Consider the following 18,938-nt stretch of genomic DNA (forward strand, 5'->3'; position numbering starts at 1 on the left):
TAGAAATGACATTTTAATCTTACACATCAAATCCATATCGATACATAATTCTAAATATTTTTTTCTAAGATTGTTTTATAGATAGCATCAACTCAATTTCCTTCTGTTTCACAGATAAATAAATAACCTCATAAATATGCTCGTCACATGTAACCTTACAAAAACAAATACGTTTGCACGCTCCAGTTTCTTGCTGATAGTCCACTGAATAGACGTCGTGGGCGAATATAATGCGGCATGAATATGCAGAAGCCTGATTGTAACGTCTGTAAACAAGGTGGACAGTGGACACGAAGCCCCTAGACAAGCAAAACGTGACAGTTGTAATTGTCGAAATGATTTCGCTGCGGCGAGTTTTTGTATTTAGTTGCATCGCTCTGTGAAGGGAGTCGATTTTTGCAGCTATTAAAAAATGCCACTTGTCTAGGCACTTGGTGTGCCTATAGTCTATAGTAAAGTTTAGAAATGTTGTAAAGAAAACTCATAGACCCGTACAACCGTAACCGTAACCCGTACAACGCTTGAAAATCGATTAAACATTCTGTCCTGAAATTGTTCTAAATGTAGTCTCAATACGAAGAAAAATACTCTCATAAAGTTTCATTATTTCTTCAGATTACTAACAAACCCCGAACGTTACTGTTATTAAGCGAGTACGTCGATAAGCTTGCTGTAAGTACAGTCGTACAAAAAAAAAAAAAAAAACTGTTACTGTCAGGCACCCAAGGAAAAATGGCACAAACTCGTAAAATCTCGTATCGCTGACTCGAAGTATTATTACAATAGGAATGACTGATATTTTCTGTATTTTTTGATTACAAGATATGGCTTCTCATAAAAATTTATGAATTCGATCCAATCAATTAAAAAAATCATTAAATTGGTTGTATGGCAATCGCTACACACTAATTACCAACGTCAGGCCAAGTCACTTTTGTCTATTTTACGTTGCATTAATAGTTTTGTGCTTTTTCTAACGCTCACTGTACACCAGCCCCGATATCCGCACGAATCTTCCGGCGGGTCGGGTCGGGTCGGTTTTACTGAAACAATTTGTAGGGCGGCGACTTCGTTACGCGTTCGTTCACACCAGTCAGTAAGCTGTCGGAAAATATCGCGATGCGCGCTGCTTGCTAAGTGGAGGGAGGGCTTTATAGAAAAGATTGCGATAAAATCACTGAATGCAGTTCGTCTGCGGAATCTTTTAATGCTCGCTGGATTTTTTATTAAATTTTAGATAGAAGCTGTAATGAAAATAGATAAAAGCAGTTATTATTTAGGTAATTGTTGGGCTAATTAGATACAGAGCAAAAATTTATGAATTGTGTAATCATGTTTCCTACAAACTTTTTTTAAATTCACGTTTATTAAATTTTAATATAATCAAAGGTCTAGGATTTAAAAGCTGTTGTGTTTTATTATTTACTGTGCTCTTTCATTGGTAAATCGTGGCCCACATAACCTGCCGTCCCCCCGGTAGGTATGGATAGGCCATTTTCCTGGGTAAAAAAAAGGAACAGATCCGCCAAGAGACTATAAATGTTTGCTACTCATAATATGGGAATCGATCTCCATACCTTTCCTAACAAGGGGTTCAAATTATCTTTGCATGTACTCCAAAACACTAGTTCAAACAACTTGTATGCCTTACCTAGTTCCAAAGTCCACATCCCATTAGATAAACTATGTTATCGTTATGCAAATTTCGCCTAGTTACATTTTCACGTGTCCTGGGATGCAGGTAGGGTTGACACTTCGCGGAAAATAATTTCCCACAAAAAATGTCGGATAACCAACTACCACGTTGTCCTGACATGAACCCTACAATACTTCGCACACAGCTGAAAATTGGTACGAATGTTCGAGCACCATTATAAATGAAATGTGAAAAGTCCCCATGGATCCGACATGATGATTTAAGGTCATCTTAAAACTGAAGTAAGTTTTACTCAAATTTTACAGCTGTACGCTGCTGTTTGTTGTATGTTGAAGTATTATGTAAGTACATACTAATAGTTTCTTAGTTGCCAATAAATCTGATCAAGAATTAATTATTGTAAAACTTTTACAGTCACCTCAAAAACATGCTAAATAAATGAATCGTATGTTAGGAATAGGAAAAGTTAATACAAAAACGCTAATCTCACTAACTCCAATTTGTTCTGGCACATTTTAATCTGCCCGAACAAGCGTTCATTTCCGACTCTACCCAGCCTGACAACCCTGGAACCGGTGAATGTGGGTTATCGCTGTTTTGCAAGTATGTGCGTCGATACCACCCGTATCTCCAAAGCCAGTTGATATTTCCGATGTGCGTTTGCAGGTACACTCACCCGAAAACATGCTATTCCAGAGCTCTTAAGCCGATGCATTATGAGCTGGAATCGATCACAGGATTAAGGGCCCACTGTATGTGGTCTGGAAATTTCGAGAATTTCTACCCATTTACAGTAACGTTACTGAGTTATTGGATGGGCATGATCCGTTTTGGCTTTACAGTTGGAAAGGCTGTATTTAAGCATTAACAGTAAAAGCTGCTGGCATGTTCACAACTCTCGATTAATAAACCAGTAGTTCCTGAGATTAGCGCGTTCAACCAACCAACCAAACAAACAAACAAACTCTTCAGCTTTATAATATTAATAATAGATAATGAAACTGTAAACTGAATCCAAATTAATTACTTAAAATAGAACTGTCTATTTGGTTAAGACAATCAATGTCATTGTCTACATTTACGGTCTTATTCATAATAAAATGCTAATATAGGTTTAAAACCTACATTAGCTAAAACGTTTGATAGGCTTAAAACACTCTTATAAACCTCTGATAAAAAACGTTATTCATAATCGTTTATAAACCTTTGATAGCTAAAACAGAGTTTAATATTTTCTTTCCACAGACTATACAAAAAGAATGAACGAAAACAGCTTTTTTGGTGATTTAACTTGATGGACCATGTAAAATCATAGACAAATCGCAGAAAAAAAAAACAAAAAATTGGCAGCTGTGACGTTTTACTTACTGACATTGACATTTGGCACGAAAATTTAATAAAGTTTTCGGTTTTTTCGATCAACTCCCAAGTTTTATCAAACTTTTATAAAACTTGGGATTGTATGTTCTGGATTCTGTACCTCTTACCCTGTACTCTGCAATAAGCTCTTACGACGACCCGGCTAGTTACATCGGATACTAATTATGTCCATGACGAAGGAGAACAGACCGCCTAAAAGGCAACGATCAGAAAACTGGTTGGAGGAAGATAAGGTAGTACTTATTTTTAGCCTGATAAAGTGCCTACTAATTTTTGTAGCATGGTTTTATTTATGTTTGACGCCTAGTGTTTGCTTTTCAGTATTTGCTGAAAGAGTTGGTGAAAGAAAGAGTAAATGCAATCGAAAATAAAAATACAGACACTAACACGAATAAACGGAAGGTTGCGGCTTGGGCTGATTTACAAACAACGTTGGTACATCTTTTGATTTCTGCCTTCAATATAAAATTTTGCCTTTACCTGTAATTCAAAATCCTGTCATTTCTTTTTCAGGTTTAATTCAATGTGCGCTGGTATGAACCGCTCCATTACCCAGTTAAAATCGCAATGGAGCCTCATAAAAATCAGTGCGAAGAAAGACAAGACCATTGCTAGGCAGGCTCAAATTAAAACTGGCGGTGGTCCACCATTTTTTAATTTTAATGTGGGTGCAATCTATGGCTCCTATCACCCCAGGAAAATTTTTAATTGCTCTAAATTTGGCACTAATTCTTTCCTGCTCTCCTATAGTGATAGGCATTTTGATGAAGGAATTTGCCTTATTCGCGATTGCATGCGCGACTCTGGCGCATATCCGGCTCACTGTCGGCTGACTTAGGCCATGGAGGTCACCAGCATCATCTTGTACCTGAAAATGTATGAAAATAATTATAGCAGCCACGACAAAGGGATAAAATAAAACACTTTTTTGTGCTTACCTCACGACGTCCCCAACATCTTATGGCCACTAAAACTTGCAGTTCAGGACACGTGCCACCACCTCTAGCGCTCTGAACCAGATCATCTTCCACCAAATCTATGATGGTGCGCACTGTGTCCTTATTGAACCTATATTTTATTTTAAAATTTAGGTCCCGCAAATCGAATGGGTTGCTTCGTTGGCGGTAGAGCTTTCTACGTCGCGCTGGGTCGGCATTATTGGCTAAATGCACAATTGCATTTATAGCATTCATTTTCACAAGCAAGGATCACAGCAAGGATATTTTGAATAAATAAACCAACGAAGTGACATTCATATGAAATGACATTTATAAAAGTTAGGTTAAAATAGGTTTATTAGAGCTTTAAACAAGGCCCGAGCTCTCGATAACTTATCACACAGTTATAAGAGGATTTTAGCGCTAAATGACGATTATGAATAACAATTTTTATCAAACGTTTTATAAACCTCTAATAAGCATTTGATAAAATGTGAAAAATGATTATGAATAAGACCGTTAGTCTCTTTTAATAGAAGCTAAAAATAAAAGTATTCAGACTAAACTTTCGTTGTAAATTAATCTCTATCACAACTCTATAAGTAGTGAAGCCCCACTGCGAAGAAAGGAAGGTCCCGAAACACCCGTGGTGCTGTCGTACCTATTTTGACTAGTTATTTTAACTTTTTGACTTTTTTATCTTTACGCTAACGAACGTCTGAATATTACAGAAGGCAAATCTAACTTGTACGGAAAGCTAGCCCGAGGCTGGTACGGGCGTGGGAGGCTAATTTGTTGCCAAATTATACACAATATCGGTTATCATTTGCGTCATTGTCTGTTTGTATGGAAAATATAGGCTGTGCTTATGTAAGACTAGAGATATTGTATGTTTCCAGTATAACATATTTTGTTACAGTATCAATATTGTATGTAACTACATGTCGTGAACAAGATCGTGTATGTGCTATCACCTCAAGTAACGTATGCATTATTAGCGTTCGATATTCAGGAACTCAGGGATAGTTGAGGAATCTGTAATAGTCTTTGATTTTATAAAGAATTACAGGTATGCCAGTAAGTAGCTTTACGCATCCACGAAAAAGCTGTAGCTCCTACAATTTATAGTTTTCCGCGGATATATCAAAAAGTTTTCAAACTGAATAACCATTGCATTATTCTATAAAACATTTTACTCAAGCTTGTATTTATAGGTCAAATATCGAGCATAGTGTATTGAAACTTCAAAAGCTGCCTTCCTGCCGTTTATTTGTATTGAACCGAGTCTCAGAGGAAATCATGCCAGTGATATACGAATTCCATTTAATATAGCTCGCTCAATATCTCATGTCGTGCTTCACCCTGTATACAAGATATACACGTGCAATTGAAATGGAGAAGAAAATATTACAGGTGAGATGAAATATGTGCATAGAGAAATTCGATAACATCAGTATGACGTCTATTAAATTATTATGAGGAATAGGCATTTGTGAAGGAGATGTTTGCAGAATTTCTATTGCGTATTTCAGTCGTAGTTTACTCGTAAGTTTCATCAACGTACCTCTACAGAGTGTATATTTTTTCTGTAAAATATTTTTTTCATATTTTTAGGGGCATATAGGTCAGAGTTCAAGCTACCTCCCATATAAGTTTGATTCACCCATTCTGAGATCCTGTATAAACCGAATTGTATGTTCTCTACATTATTAGCGACTCTACAGTAGTGTATGCAATTGTCATAACAAATACTAACTGTAAGGCTTTAAGGTTGTCAAATAATATTTTTTATGTTAAAAAAAGAAAGCTTTCCGCTCAAATATACATGCGGAAAATCGGCAGGAAAGAGCCTTATACAAGAACAGTGATATTTTATCACATTACCGTGACAGTGCGTGGGCTTCTGACGCATATATGCTTTTAACATATTGTATTTGCACGAACCCCACGTGATGTGGGAATCTAATTGGAATTTTGTGCTTTGTGAAGCTTATTATGGGTTTATGGTGAGACACGTTAATAAATTGATCTAGCTTTTATGTGCAATTAGTTCGGTACTAACGTGTCATGCGATTTAAAAGGTTTTGCATTGAAAGTTCATAATAATGTTCCACAATTTTCCAGGCATAGTGTAAGTTGAGTTCATGAAATCTATGAAAGGCGAACGACTATTTTTATAGTTCCATTACTCGTAAATGTAGGTAAGTTGCTGTCAGTCCGATTAGGCCATGTCAGACGCCTATGGCGGTTCATTAGGCCTGACAACAGGGTTGTGACGTCAGTTGTACATACGATAGAAAAAGAAAAGTCTGAGGCTATAAATAATGTAGGTTATCGATTAACCCCCGGTTTTTAACTGAGATTTTTAGCTTGAGTGAACTCATTTTCTAAAATCAACTTTGAGAATCTCAAAACAATTTTGGACCATTTGAATTCGAAAATAGGTGTTTTTGGCATACATAAGTAGAGAGTGAGCATTCTCCACCTCGAAATCTAAATTCAGAAACCGTCTGTAATGTAGGTAAAATTCCCGCCATTTTGCGTTGTTTACTCAAAGTCATGGCCGACTCTATGAAACGGATTCCATCAATTTTCGATAATAAAAAGGCAGTAAAGGAAACAATACTATTATGGCATGATAAGCAACGACACACGTTCTGCGTATCACGAGAAGTAATTCAGGGCCACTTAAATATGCGTTTGTTTACTTATCGTGACGCTCTGGTGTGCATTGGCACTTGGATTAGATGACCACGACGTTAAATACAGGATGTTACAGGCTAGTATTTGAAAAGTTTAAGCTTAAAAACCATGCTCTTTAGTTGACATCTATGTTACTAATTTATTCCTGGAAACTTTGTAATTACCTAACTTTGTTAAATTATAAATAGAAAGTCGTATGTTAAGAGGGCTGAAGAAATATTGAAGAATATACATTAACATATTTTCATAGGACTGAACTACCTATATTCTTTCAGCGTTTATTTAAAAAAAAAGACTATATTTTAGTATAACCCTGTATAGCTATAAAAAGAGTTAAATATGTCTGGGAGTCATCGAAAATTAGAAAACAAGTATCCTAAAAATGTTTATAGGCTGAATTGGTTAGATTCAGAAGTGACAAGTAAGGAACTGGAAGGAAATTATCTAAACTTGATGTAGGTAATAATAGTAATTTCGTAATAGAGCCCAAGTATAGGTACGTATACTACGTACGTATACGGATATTGTGAGAACATTTTACGTCTAATTTAATTTACATAATCTTTATCCTTGTTTTTAACGTATTAGGAAAAAAACAAGTTACTTTTACCCACCAATTTAGGTATACATACATCAGGAGATGTTTTAGTAACAATGAAATCATTAACTTTGATGTATTTAAATGGCCGCCCATTTATTCGAACGGCTGAATTAATGTAATGATTCTTAAACCGAATGAAAATAAATCGCAATAGATTTTGAATTGTAGATTTGTAATGGCCGAGGAAAAATTAAATGTGAATTCATAATAATAAGTGTGGTATCTCAGAATACGGAACAAACCAGAAACCGTCAACGGGCGTAAATGTGTATTCATATAAATTACTCCAAAACGCACTAGTTTGACTTTAGAGCAATTAGTCAATGGCCGGCGCGCGCATTGTTTACATATCCGTCAGATTGACACTTTATAATTAAATTATGCCGTCTTGTGCCGTTCCAACATGTAAGAATGCTACTGGAATTACGAAGAAAGTGCATGGGATCATGTTTTATCCGTAAGTAGCACATTTCCAATTCATTTTAAATAAATAATAATTTTCAAAAAAAAATCTCGGTTGTATTTTGTAAGTGTTGCCACAGGTCAACGGAATATTTTACCCTACTTTTTTATATTGAATTACATTTGTCTATAAAAAATTCACGCGTTAATTTTGTTAGCGTTACCACAGAATAATGGAATATTTTCCCCATCCTTTTTGTTTTAATTAGTTTTTAGTGTATTTTCATCCATGACAATATGACAACCTGATTAATTAAATTATAAGTGCCACTTGTGGTCTAAACTGAATAATTATTTTTGATTTTGATTTGACTTACTCTGATTTTCTTTCAGGATAAACAGCCAGAGTTGCCTCGCAATCAAATTCAAGTATTGGTGATGTTTTTGATTTGGATTCTGTTTTTGACTCCAAGAAAAGTTAAACTAAAAGCACTACTGCGCCGTAAACAAATGTTTTGTTGTCGATATGTTTACATAATAAAGAACCTTAAGTTTCTTTTTTGTTTTACTTGGCATTCTAAAATTTATATTCGACTTTTGTAATTTACTTTTAAATAACATATTATACCTACATGTAGTATATTACACTATTTAATAGAAATAAATAATCATCTACACTTAGTTACTTCGGAGTAAAAATTAAATTCATAGGTAGGTAGGTACTATCTATGCCTATGGCCAGTCATGTCGTCTCGTTCTATCGCAAAGAATCACCATTTGATGAGAGCGAGAGCAAAAACGGAAATGGATAGTTAATACTGTGGCCGTGTGTACTTATTTCACTTACTTATTTTTTACTTGTTTAACATCTTATTAAAAAATTACATAATTTTACCTCGAAAATGGGGGTGTCACACGGCGCTAGTAACACTAAAGGGGGTAGAGGGGTGCGGGAGGGGAAGTATTTTGGACACAAGTTGCCGCGTAGAAATGTTATCGAACACTCTTTCTGGTTTGTTCTGTATTCTGAGTGTGGTATTTAAAATAGGTATTGTAAGAGATAATTTTATACTTTATATTCTAATGAATGGAATAATTACTTTATTTATATTAGACACTATTATTTTCTTATTATGAACAGTCTAAGACCTTTACAAAGACATCTATCAATGTGACTGCAAAGTTTAAGATTATTGAGTTATTCCCCTAACTTAGTAACTTGGTATCTCTTAGCCAATATCTCTATCAAACCTCATAATATGTCTCTGGGTACTAAGATATCAATGATGGATTACACCTCTTATCTGTGGATTAAGGCGAAGATTCAATGTAGACGAGATCAGTACAGACGGACAACGATACTTCAAGGTAAACACCGTAGCCTTATGTAGTTGTATTAAGTGTGATTTTAGAACAAAACGTGTATTCTAATGTGCTCTTGTCTGTACATTAAGAAGCCTATTTTGGAACGAGCTCTAAGACTCGGTTGATTGATCAGTATAATAATAGCGTAGATATTATTAGATCTTTAACACGTTGTTACATGATTGCATTATGGAATTTGATAAATTGGTTTAGTAGATAAAATTAGCACAAGGTAATGGGTTCTAGAAACTTATTACATAATTTTTATATGAAGTATTTGATAGTAAAAATATTTTTTAAAGTTAAACTTTCATAAGTACTTATAAGAGTAAATTATGTTTACTTCAATCAGGAAACTTTTCCTACATTTGCGACCAACACACATATTTTTTAAAATACTATTATTCCGCTTGCAAGGCCCTACCCGCATATTTGTCACCATACCTCCAACTTATTGATACACCTAGTTAAAGCATATTAATAGTTTTATTTAAAACCAGTCGACAAAGCCCTGCCATAAAAATGACAACCTACATCGAAAGGTAAAATTAAACAATACAATGTCACTGACTACAATAGGGCAGCAGTGGAACAGTGTCATGCATCCATGTCAAGGTGTTTCCTTAATAGGGTAAGTGCACACTACAAGACCGTTCGAAAATGTGTATGAGTATTTTAATCGAAAAAATCGAATTGATTAAGATGGGCATCGAATGACGAATCTACGACCTTTCGCTTGCAGGGCGACTGCTCACCATCTGGGTTACTTAAATGAGATGCAACTCTTAAAGTGAAAAAAAATAATAACCGTTGGGTTAACACGCAAAAACTACTGGACGTATTTTGATTTATAATGCAATAGTAAAGTAAATTACAATAGTACATAGATAAGTTACTTTTCGTTGATTGTTTTACGTGGACAAAATCACAGTTGGTTCTACATTACGCATCGCTTACAGCGCAGTGATGTGGGTTTGCCCTTATTTCGACGTGAATCCAATGACGTGACGTGAGAGGGAAAATGTGTGTCACGTCAAATGAAAAGGACAAAAGATAAAAGCTTAAAGCGGGCATTGTCGGAGCTATGAATGCGTTGATAATATTCATTTATGTAAAGGTAATATTTCAGGCCAAGTATTGTAATAACGATGATGGAAACTTCAATTTACATTAATAAATCGTGACCGAAATGTTTTTGTAAGTCAGAGACTTTTCAGTTGATATTTTTGTGACGATGACATATAAGTCCCCGAAAATGTAGTGTGAAAATCGTTGGAATAATTTTCTCCTATTGTATTGGTGCATCCAAAAAAACAAAAAAGAATTAACCGGTTGGTTCTTACTGAGATTAGGGCAGACAAAACAATATTTTCAGCTTTATTACAACCTAGTGAATATGTTATGTGTGAGATAAATAATGTAATTTTCTTAATCTATCACTTTCATTACAGATTAATGTTATCTCCTTATAATAATTGAATTTTCTATCAGTCTTCGGTCTGGTCATTAATTATTGTAGTAAAACCCATAGCAACTAATGTCTAAATGTTTTGTTTAGCTCGGTCGAGAGACTATGTTTATTCAGTCGATTTAATACAGCCTTGAACCTAGCGTCTCGGACAAGGTAGTGTTGGGACATCAATTTGTCAATCGATATCAGAATAATTTTTGTATCATTCAACTTAATTAAACTCGCTTTAATATGATATGTCAAAATAATTGGAATAAAAAATGTATTTTTTTAAATTGGTTTAAAATATTTGATAAACCAATTTAACATCACTAATAAATAGCTACCCACTGTCTTACTTTTTGTCAAATGTTAATTTCATTCGGATGAAATAAAATACAACAGTATTTGATTAAAACGGTGAAAATCTTGATGTAACGTAATAAGATTTTGATAAAAAGATATTATAACCTTCTAAGACAGCTAGAACATCGACATTTTGTCTCTAAATCATCGACAAGATAAATCTAACCGGCCAACTCAGCCGACTGCCCGAAATGTCAATTTATCATGAACGGTGCACTATAAATATTTCATTCCGTCGTCTGTATTGGGACGCTTCCAAAAAGGTCAAATTCGTGGCTACCGATACTATAAAAGCTACGTTTTTAGGTTTGTGTCAAGGTTGGACAAAAAGTCTAGACAGCTTATAAGTACATACGCTTATGCTGAGTAATAAATGTTAGTAAAGTAGAACGGACCCAGTTTAATAATAAACTGCTTAATTAAAGCCTAAGAGGAAATGTATGATCTCACCTTTTCCTTTAATCCTAAATTCGAAGATAGTTTTGTAAATATTTTGAAAAAAAAAAGATGTTTTCTGAAAACGTTGTCGTCCATTCTTTCAATTCGTAAAAGATCATAAAAAATATTGACAATTTACAAGGATTCGTGAACTTATTACAGCTCTATCATTCAACATTTTAAGTGATCAATTTTTTCCTACTTATTATGTTAAAATATTGTGTACTGTTTAAAATTACACTACGTTACTTAACGAGAAGGTTTTCCGTGATATTCCGTTATCAAAAAATTCTCAAAGATTACTTACTTATCTACATAATATGTCGAAAGTAAACATAGTAGGTATTTTTAGAAAGCTATTATGGTAGGTACCTAATAATATGTTACGAGTATATTCATACTCTGATCAAACTTTCGAGATATTATTCATGCACCAAACCCAATCATGATTTCTATAGTACCTATCTACCCTTAGCCTCTAAGGACCCTCTTCAAAGGCAATATAAATGGGTTCTTATCTCTTTTACAAAGGCAGTACATCAAGCTAAGCGGTGTATCTTAAGCAGTTGTTATAGGTGCGATTTTAGAACAAACACTATTTTTTCCCTAAAGCGTTTACGTTATACATAATTAAATCATTAGAGCAAATAATTAGAGCATACTAGAGAATAATTTGAAATCAAATCATTTAAGATTTTACGACAGTATTAATCTTTGTCCTAAAAGGTCCATTACGTCTATGGCTTAGACAAAAATGGTATTTTTGCAACTTCTATAAGGTTTTTTTAATATGGTAAAAAAAAATCTTTCAGAAGTCATTGACTGCCGAGATACCAGACACAACAGGATTTCTATAATTGTTATTCGATGCTCACCGGTGAGCCGCGTGGCGTCTAACGTAATAGGTAAGTAGGTACTATAATTGGGTACCTACTTTGGGCCATATTCACCACACTACAGCCTTTAACGTAATCTGTTTACATTGCTTCAATTGCCGCCTACACACTTATTTCTCTGTACTACATAAACAACGTGAGGCGTATCGTATGACGTCATTCACGTCACATTTTTCACGATTTGTATTTAACCTTGTACTTTTTCAGATACCAAACCTGTTCGGTTATTTGTAACCTTATTTGTATTATTCGGTCTTTTAATATTATTGCAAACTCATATTACCTATCAATGATTGTTCAAAATATGCTTACATAGCGAATGTATTGTTTTTGTTTATTTGTCATAGAGTTTGTAATTAATTCTTGATTAGTTTTCTTTTACAAATCTTTAGCAATAAGCAGAACACTGTCTTGAAAATCGTATTTCCTCACTCGTTATGATACTGTAAAATGTTAAGTTTTATTGTTCGATTAATTATGAATATTTTTAATGAGATCATTCATGTTTTTATCACTTCCTAGTTTTTATAACAAGAAATCATTATAAAGATTTCTTTTGTAACTAACTTTTTATTCATCAATAACGATTTGATAAATAATAATTTATTATTAATTTAACGATATAGTTCGCTTACTTCAGCAATACCTAACTGAATTGATTTCAAACTAGGGGTGGGTTGATATTCAATCTAGAGTTACGTCGCTGTTGCTCTAGCTACAAGATAAATTATTTGAAAACTACACACTTACGAAAGATAAAACCTATTTTTAAACTGAGTACTGTAATCTATAGTCTCTACAGTCATTCGAAGCATTTACGTACCTAAGCGTATCTCCGATTCTTTATCCCTCCCCATCTACACTTCTATTTATCTTCAGTACTATCTCAAACGCTAAATCACAACACAAAAAGCAACATTTACAGCACACAAACTGAACGGACAAGTTTCCTTTGCCACATTTCAACTGCAATAAAAAACTAAAAAAGAAAAACATGCGTTGCCGAAAAGCCGTAATCTCGCCTTGCCTGGCGTCTGGGCCGAACTGGGGCGCTGACGTCAAACTTTTCGCATTAGGAGCTACTGGGTCTCGGTCGATGGGCGGCAGGCGGCGGGGGATGCCGATTTAACATCTCTACCCACACCTATAAGGACTACAATCCCATAAAAATACACTTGTGACGTAAGAGCGTGCTAGTGTGAAATTAACCCTGTGTACGCGAGGCCCACATTGTTCGAGATTGTAGGCAAATTGCTTCGAAGTAATCTTTCGTATTAACTAAGACAGTACCTCTAGTAGGAAAAACTTTCGAGTTCGTTTCGTTGCGTATTCAAAGTGTCATCGAAAAATTTTGTATGAAAAATTAAACAGCGCCCCCTATATTATAGCCGCCCTAGGGGGCGCTGTTTAATTTTTCATACAAAATTTTTTGATGACACTTTGAATACGCAACGAAACGAACTCGAAAGTTTTTCCTACTAGAGGTACAGGGTTGGAAGTTGGAACGTTTAGTGACGAAATTGAGTAGGTACTGCTGTTACTGTTAGAAGCGCGTCGAGATGTATTTAACTTATATATACGTGTTTAGAGAACAATGCACAAATTGGATGTCAAAGTACTACTACTTGTACCTACATACATGTTTGTTGTTTTGGAATGTGTTACGCCGCTTAGTGACGTCGACATCTTACAGCACACTTTTTAAAACAATTTACTTTAAAGTAGCACGAATAACAATAATTTCAAACGCCATCGAAACTTTTGAGGAAAAATTCACGAAATGCCTAAGTACCACTTATTCAAATGCCTGAAATTTTTAAATTAAGAAACTTCAGCGGAATTCTCATCGTAATTTATTCGAGAACTCCATAACTGGCACCAGGAGAGTTTTTCACAGGAGGATGTTGTCGGATTATGGTAATTAAATGTGGTTCCTTGCCAGTGCTCGGATTATTGATTTAGATAACGCCTTACTGAATACTGCAGTGTTTACTCTTACGGCAACTACGATATGCGACAGTGACGTTACTCTAGTTGTCTATTTAGCACGATAGCGAAAAGTTGACCTAGTATGCTAAATATTTGAGACAGAAATGAAAGTAGGCAATCTTGTTCGTAAGACTTGCGAATTACGAACAAAGAGCACCTTCAAGATCTAGATGGTTGGATATTGAGCATTTTCTACTTTGAAACATAACAGTGATTCATAGAAGTTTTAGATGAGATTTTCCAGATACTATTATCGACTAGAACGGAAGCGAATGTCTGGAGGGGCAAAGTATGGCCTATATCTTGCGTCACCGACAAATTCTCCCAAAATCGATGCTACATCTCAGTTTTATAGCAGGGTTTTATATCCTTACATTACCTAAATATTTACGAGGGCAAAAATGTGAGAAGTCTTTCTCGAGGCCATTCTGAATGATGACAGGGCATTTCCATTGAAAGGGCCTTATTGTTCCGGTTTACTTTGACACCGAATAGTAATAATAAATGGTATGAGATCCGGAGATACGGCGACAGTATCTGCGAAACTGGGGTATGTTGCGTCCATCTATAATGATTAATGTTGCCCATTTATTCGGCATAGATCCCCGGGGATCGCTGGGAAAAACTTGATTGATGTGGGATCGGCGGGACACCGGTGGGTAATATTTTCCCTCATTTCCTGGTTATGTGTCTTTGGACGTTGGGAATGGGTTTGCAATGGCTTATGGAGCTGCGAACTTTTGGATTTGATTATCCTTGGGTCTGCTTATGCGGGTAGAGAATTGAGAAGCTTGTTGTTTTTGGCATGTTGTAATAAGTTGGGTTCCAAGTTTTGGTAGAGTTATATGATGCGGAATCAAATTCTGATCTGTTTTGATTCTCATGGGGATTTGATTATGTGGTAGTGTTGTTCTTGTTACCATTTTATCGATTATCGTAATAAAGTATGGCCGAGTGAATAATATGGACATTAAAGTGACTAAGATATTCACATGTAAGACGTCAATACAATATCGTTTCATGAAGTCTGACATCGTGTAGCTAGTGGAAATATTACTAACTAAATGTTCTATAATGTCATAGCACAGAAATGTTGGCAGTATAACGAACACTTAAAGTGATGATTTAGCCATACGGATTGGCGCGGATTACTGTGAATAGCCAAATTAAGCCATACAAGGCCGGCTTATACAAGCGGCTAACGGCTCAGTCAATATACTAAAAGCATTAGCTTATATCGTACAGATTATCAACACCCACTATAGTAATTAGGTGATTGTTTACTTTGATAAAACCAGTTCCTGTAAAAAGTTTTTTCTAGAATATGAAAGGTTCGTACCAGATATTGAATAGCCTGGTGGTTAGCGAACTATGTGCGTAGTGCCATGGTTCATACAATATACAGAGTGACTTTGAAATCGTCGGCATCCTTTTAATATAAGACTCTATTCAGAATACATAGTGTATTCCCCAAATATGAGACAAATCATGAGTAGTCTTATTTTAAAACGATGCCAACGATTTCAAAGTCACCCTGTATACATACCTAATCTGTTTGTGTTGGGCTTGGAGTTTCTTTTATAGTATTACATACGAGAATAAGAATATTAGCGTCTTAAGGAATAAGATTAGCGCTGCTTAGTGAGTTACGTAAAACTCGTGACGAATAATGTTACGACGAAATATTATGTAGAAGGTGTGAAAACAAATAATATTGTATTTGTAATAGGATCTACTTAAAGCTTTTCAAAGATTTTATTTAACGAAGAGATTTTACTCCATAATTCGATTCGATTCTACTCTTATCTTCTTATGCTTTCAGAGTTTATAGAATGTCTTTTAGTTTTCAATGGAAGATTATACCTATAGTATTATTAAGTATTTGGATATTTCCGACTCTTTCTCAACTAAGTTGTTAGTTTATATGAAGAAGCATGGGAAGTCATTAATATTATTATATGCTACTACGGATTATTGTCCAAATGTGCCTATAATTTTGACAAACTTTGTTTCGACAATGAATATGACCTTCCAAAATTATAGACCTTATACTACCAGTAATGGTTTTTTTTACAGTTGACAGAATATCAGGCTGTACATTTATGTTGCAAAATGGCACCGATAAAAGCTTTTTTATTTATGGATTTTCTAAGTATATTTTGAACAGACTAGGTATGTTTACTACTATGACATGTTAGGTCTTATTAGTAAGACTAAAAATAATGAATAAATGTATTGTTGTCAAGTAATTAGTTTAGATCATTTACCTCCGTGATGATGTGTAGGTACCGATGTGAAAGAAAATATTTACCTGAAAAGAAATAAACAAAATTTAGTTGCAGCTAATTACAAAGTTAATGGTAATCAGACAAATTAAGACTTTATGGATCTATAAACATTATTACATTAAATTATTGTAGATATTTTCTTGTCACGTGAAACAGCCGAAAAAGAACAAGATTTCCATCTCTACATTTTTTATTACCTAAGAAAAACAAAACATCATCCTAGTGTCACTCTCTTTAGTAGCGTAAAGCGCGTAATAAACTATCCCACGTAAAACAAAAGAATGATAGCACAACAAAACACGCATCCATTGACCGCCCGGCGGGCATCAACGTGACATTGGCGAGGTCAGGCCAGCGATGAATGTCGAAGACAACGACAGCACATCCTCAACTCTGTCACGCAAACTGTGGACACGGACGCCCTAGCACAAGGTCATTGCAAAACACCAACCAATTAACAACCCTATTACGTTCTACACAAAGCGCATTATCCAACTGAACAGATTCAAGGTCACCTCTATTACGGGGAATAATGAAATGCGAAATGCGTTTTATGAATCAATAAATCATACGCAGTTTTCTAAACATTAACAAATATTAATGGAAAGTTTGACGTCATGACGTTTAATTTGTTTTGGACAAGATGCGAGATGAAGGCAATTTAATATTTGCGATGTAGAGTTTGAAGGCATGTTTATGAAATGTCTTATGAATCTTCGGAAAATTGAATTAACAACATAAGATTTGCACAGGTATTTTATGTATAGCTTTTTTCTTTGATTTGTATTTTTAGTATCTTTAACTTAAGAAACTACACAGTATTAATGCATAAATTAATAAAGGCATAAAAGAACACCAAGGATAGGAAAAACCTTAATTGAAGTGTAAAAAGATAAACCACGCTATACAATTACTTATGTTTTCTGTCTTGCAAAGAAAATCTCTTAACGTAAAGGAAAATATACAAATGGTGAAACACTTATTTATAATATGGTTAAGAGTAATGTGAGTCTCTAAAAGTGCGTATCGATAAAGAAGATTCCAATATTGAATTGCCTGCCAGTAACACCCATGCGTTATGAAGATTTAAAAAAATAGCTCAGATGCACGTGCAATGACAATTCTCATTTCTTGCGGTTGGCAGTACACGCATGGCTGATAGTGCATGATACGATTTTTACTATGTTGGTAGTTTTACAACAATGTTAAAACTTTTTTGTTTCGCTAAACGGCCACGAACAGAAGAACAGAATAGTGCAACGGAAACTCAAGGCGTTTGATGCTTTGATAGTTTTTTAAGTCGCGGAAAAGACCTTTAAAACGCGGGAATTGGATCTCGTTTTTACTTTTTATTCAATGTCGTACTGTTATTTCCCTGAATGTTCAATGGTTTGTTTGAGTATTAATCAATGCTCAGGGTTTATGGTCGGTCGTGTTGACTGAAGATAAAGCACAGTTTAATAATTAATTATAACTCAATTGAGTGACACATAAAAAAGGTCTGAGCAAGGAGTTTCATAGAATCAACGAAGTTACTGGTTTATGAAGTTTAACTCAACGTCTTTCTAACGAGATATTAAATTCTGTAACATAGCTTAATCTAGATTCCTAGAATTTGAAACTTCACCCCTCATCCAAAACGGGCAGTTTCTACGAAAATTTTCATTACAAAATAGCTGAAATTACGTCCTAAAACGCGAGATGCGACTGCAAAACAATATCAGTACTAACGAGGTTCTATTTTCGCCAGTTTAATTTCGCATTTCATAGTAAAAGTGATTTATTTTAAAACCCCTTAGCGTCGAATTCATGATGTAATTGATGAAACAGCATTATCGCTCATAAATTAATGCTAACTGATGCGCTTTAATTAATCCATTAGAGATGCATAAACAGAAATTTCAATTTCTGTTGAAATATAAGTTAATAAACTGGGTCATGTATTTTTAAATTGATGACCTAGGTAGATTTTGTGCAAATGTTAAATTATTTATGTTACACCTTTTAATAATAGATTGATACGTATTGAAACTTTAGTTTTGGAAAAAGGAATTAAAAGTTAAAACATATTTCATTTTTATGATGATATCAGTACGATTGCATTAAAACAAACCACAATAACACAGAATATTTATATTATTATCCCGCCGCATAGATTGGTAATTGGTGACGGATGCTGGCGGCGACCTCATCATCCAATATCCTCAGATTCACCGCATCTCACTATTACCGGTGTCAACTGGATTGTAACGTAAACAGTAACAAAACCGAACAACTTTGAACCTTATTAACGTTGACAGGGACAAGCATTGGCCATTAGGAAAACGAAAAAAGTTCTTCATAAATCGATCCACGCCTTATGTAGAGATGTTCTTTTGTTTTTTCTTGATTTTTTTTCTATTATGGCTTCGTGCGATTTGCACATTATAGCCAGTGTCAAGCATAATAAAATTCAAGTATAAATA

General features: G+C 34.7%; 2 protein-coding genes across 2 annotated transcripts in view; one reads left to right on the top strand and one right to left on the bottom strand.

Moving 5' to 3' along the window:
• Positions 1-18,938, bottom strand: part of Tob (Transducer of ERBB2) — a 57,233-nt gene that overhangs the window by 25,982 nt on the left and 12,313 nt on the right. The gene's annotated exons all lie outside the window — the stretch shown is intronic.
• Positions 2,825-4,203, top strand: LOC114352481 (uncharacterized). The gene is made up of 4 exons (XM_028304110.1): positions 2,825-3,270; positions 3,359-3,468; positions 3,551-3,701; positions 4,129-4,203. The coding sequence occupies exons 1-4, from the start codon at positions 3,202-3,204 to the stop codon at positions 4,201-4,203; spliced, it is 405 nt and encodes a 134-aa protein (XP_028159911.1). The 5' UTR covers positions 2,825-3,201.

The sequence above is a fragment of the Ostrinia furnacalis genome, unplaced genomic scaffold (genome assembly GCF_004193835.3).
Source record: "Ostrinia furnacalis isolate ACB-3 unplaced genomic scaffold, ASM419383v2 OfSCF0140, whole genome shotgun sequence".
In the NCBI taxonomy this organism is placed as follows: Eukaryota; Metazoa; Arthropoda; class Insecta; order Lepidoptera; family Crambidae; genus Ostrinia; species Ostrinia furnacalis.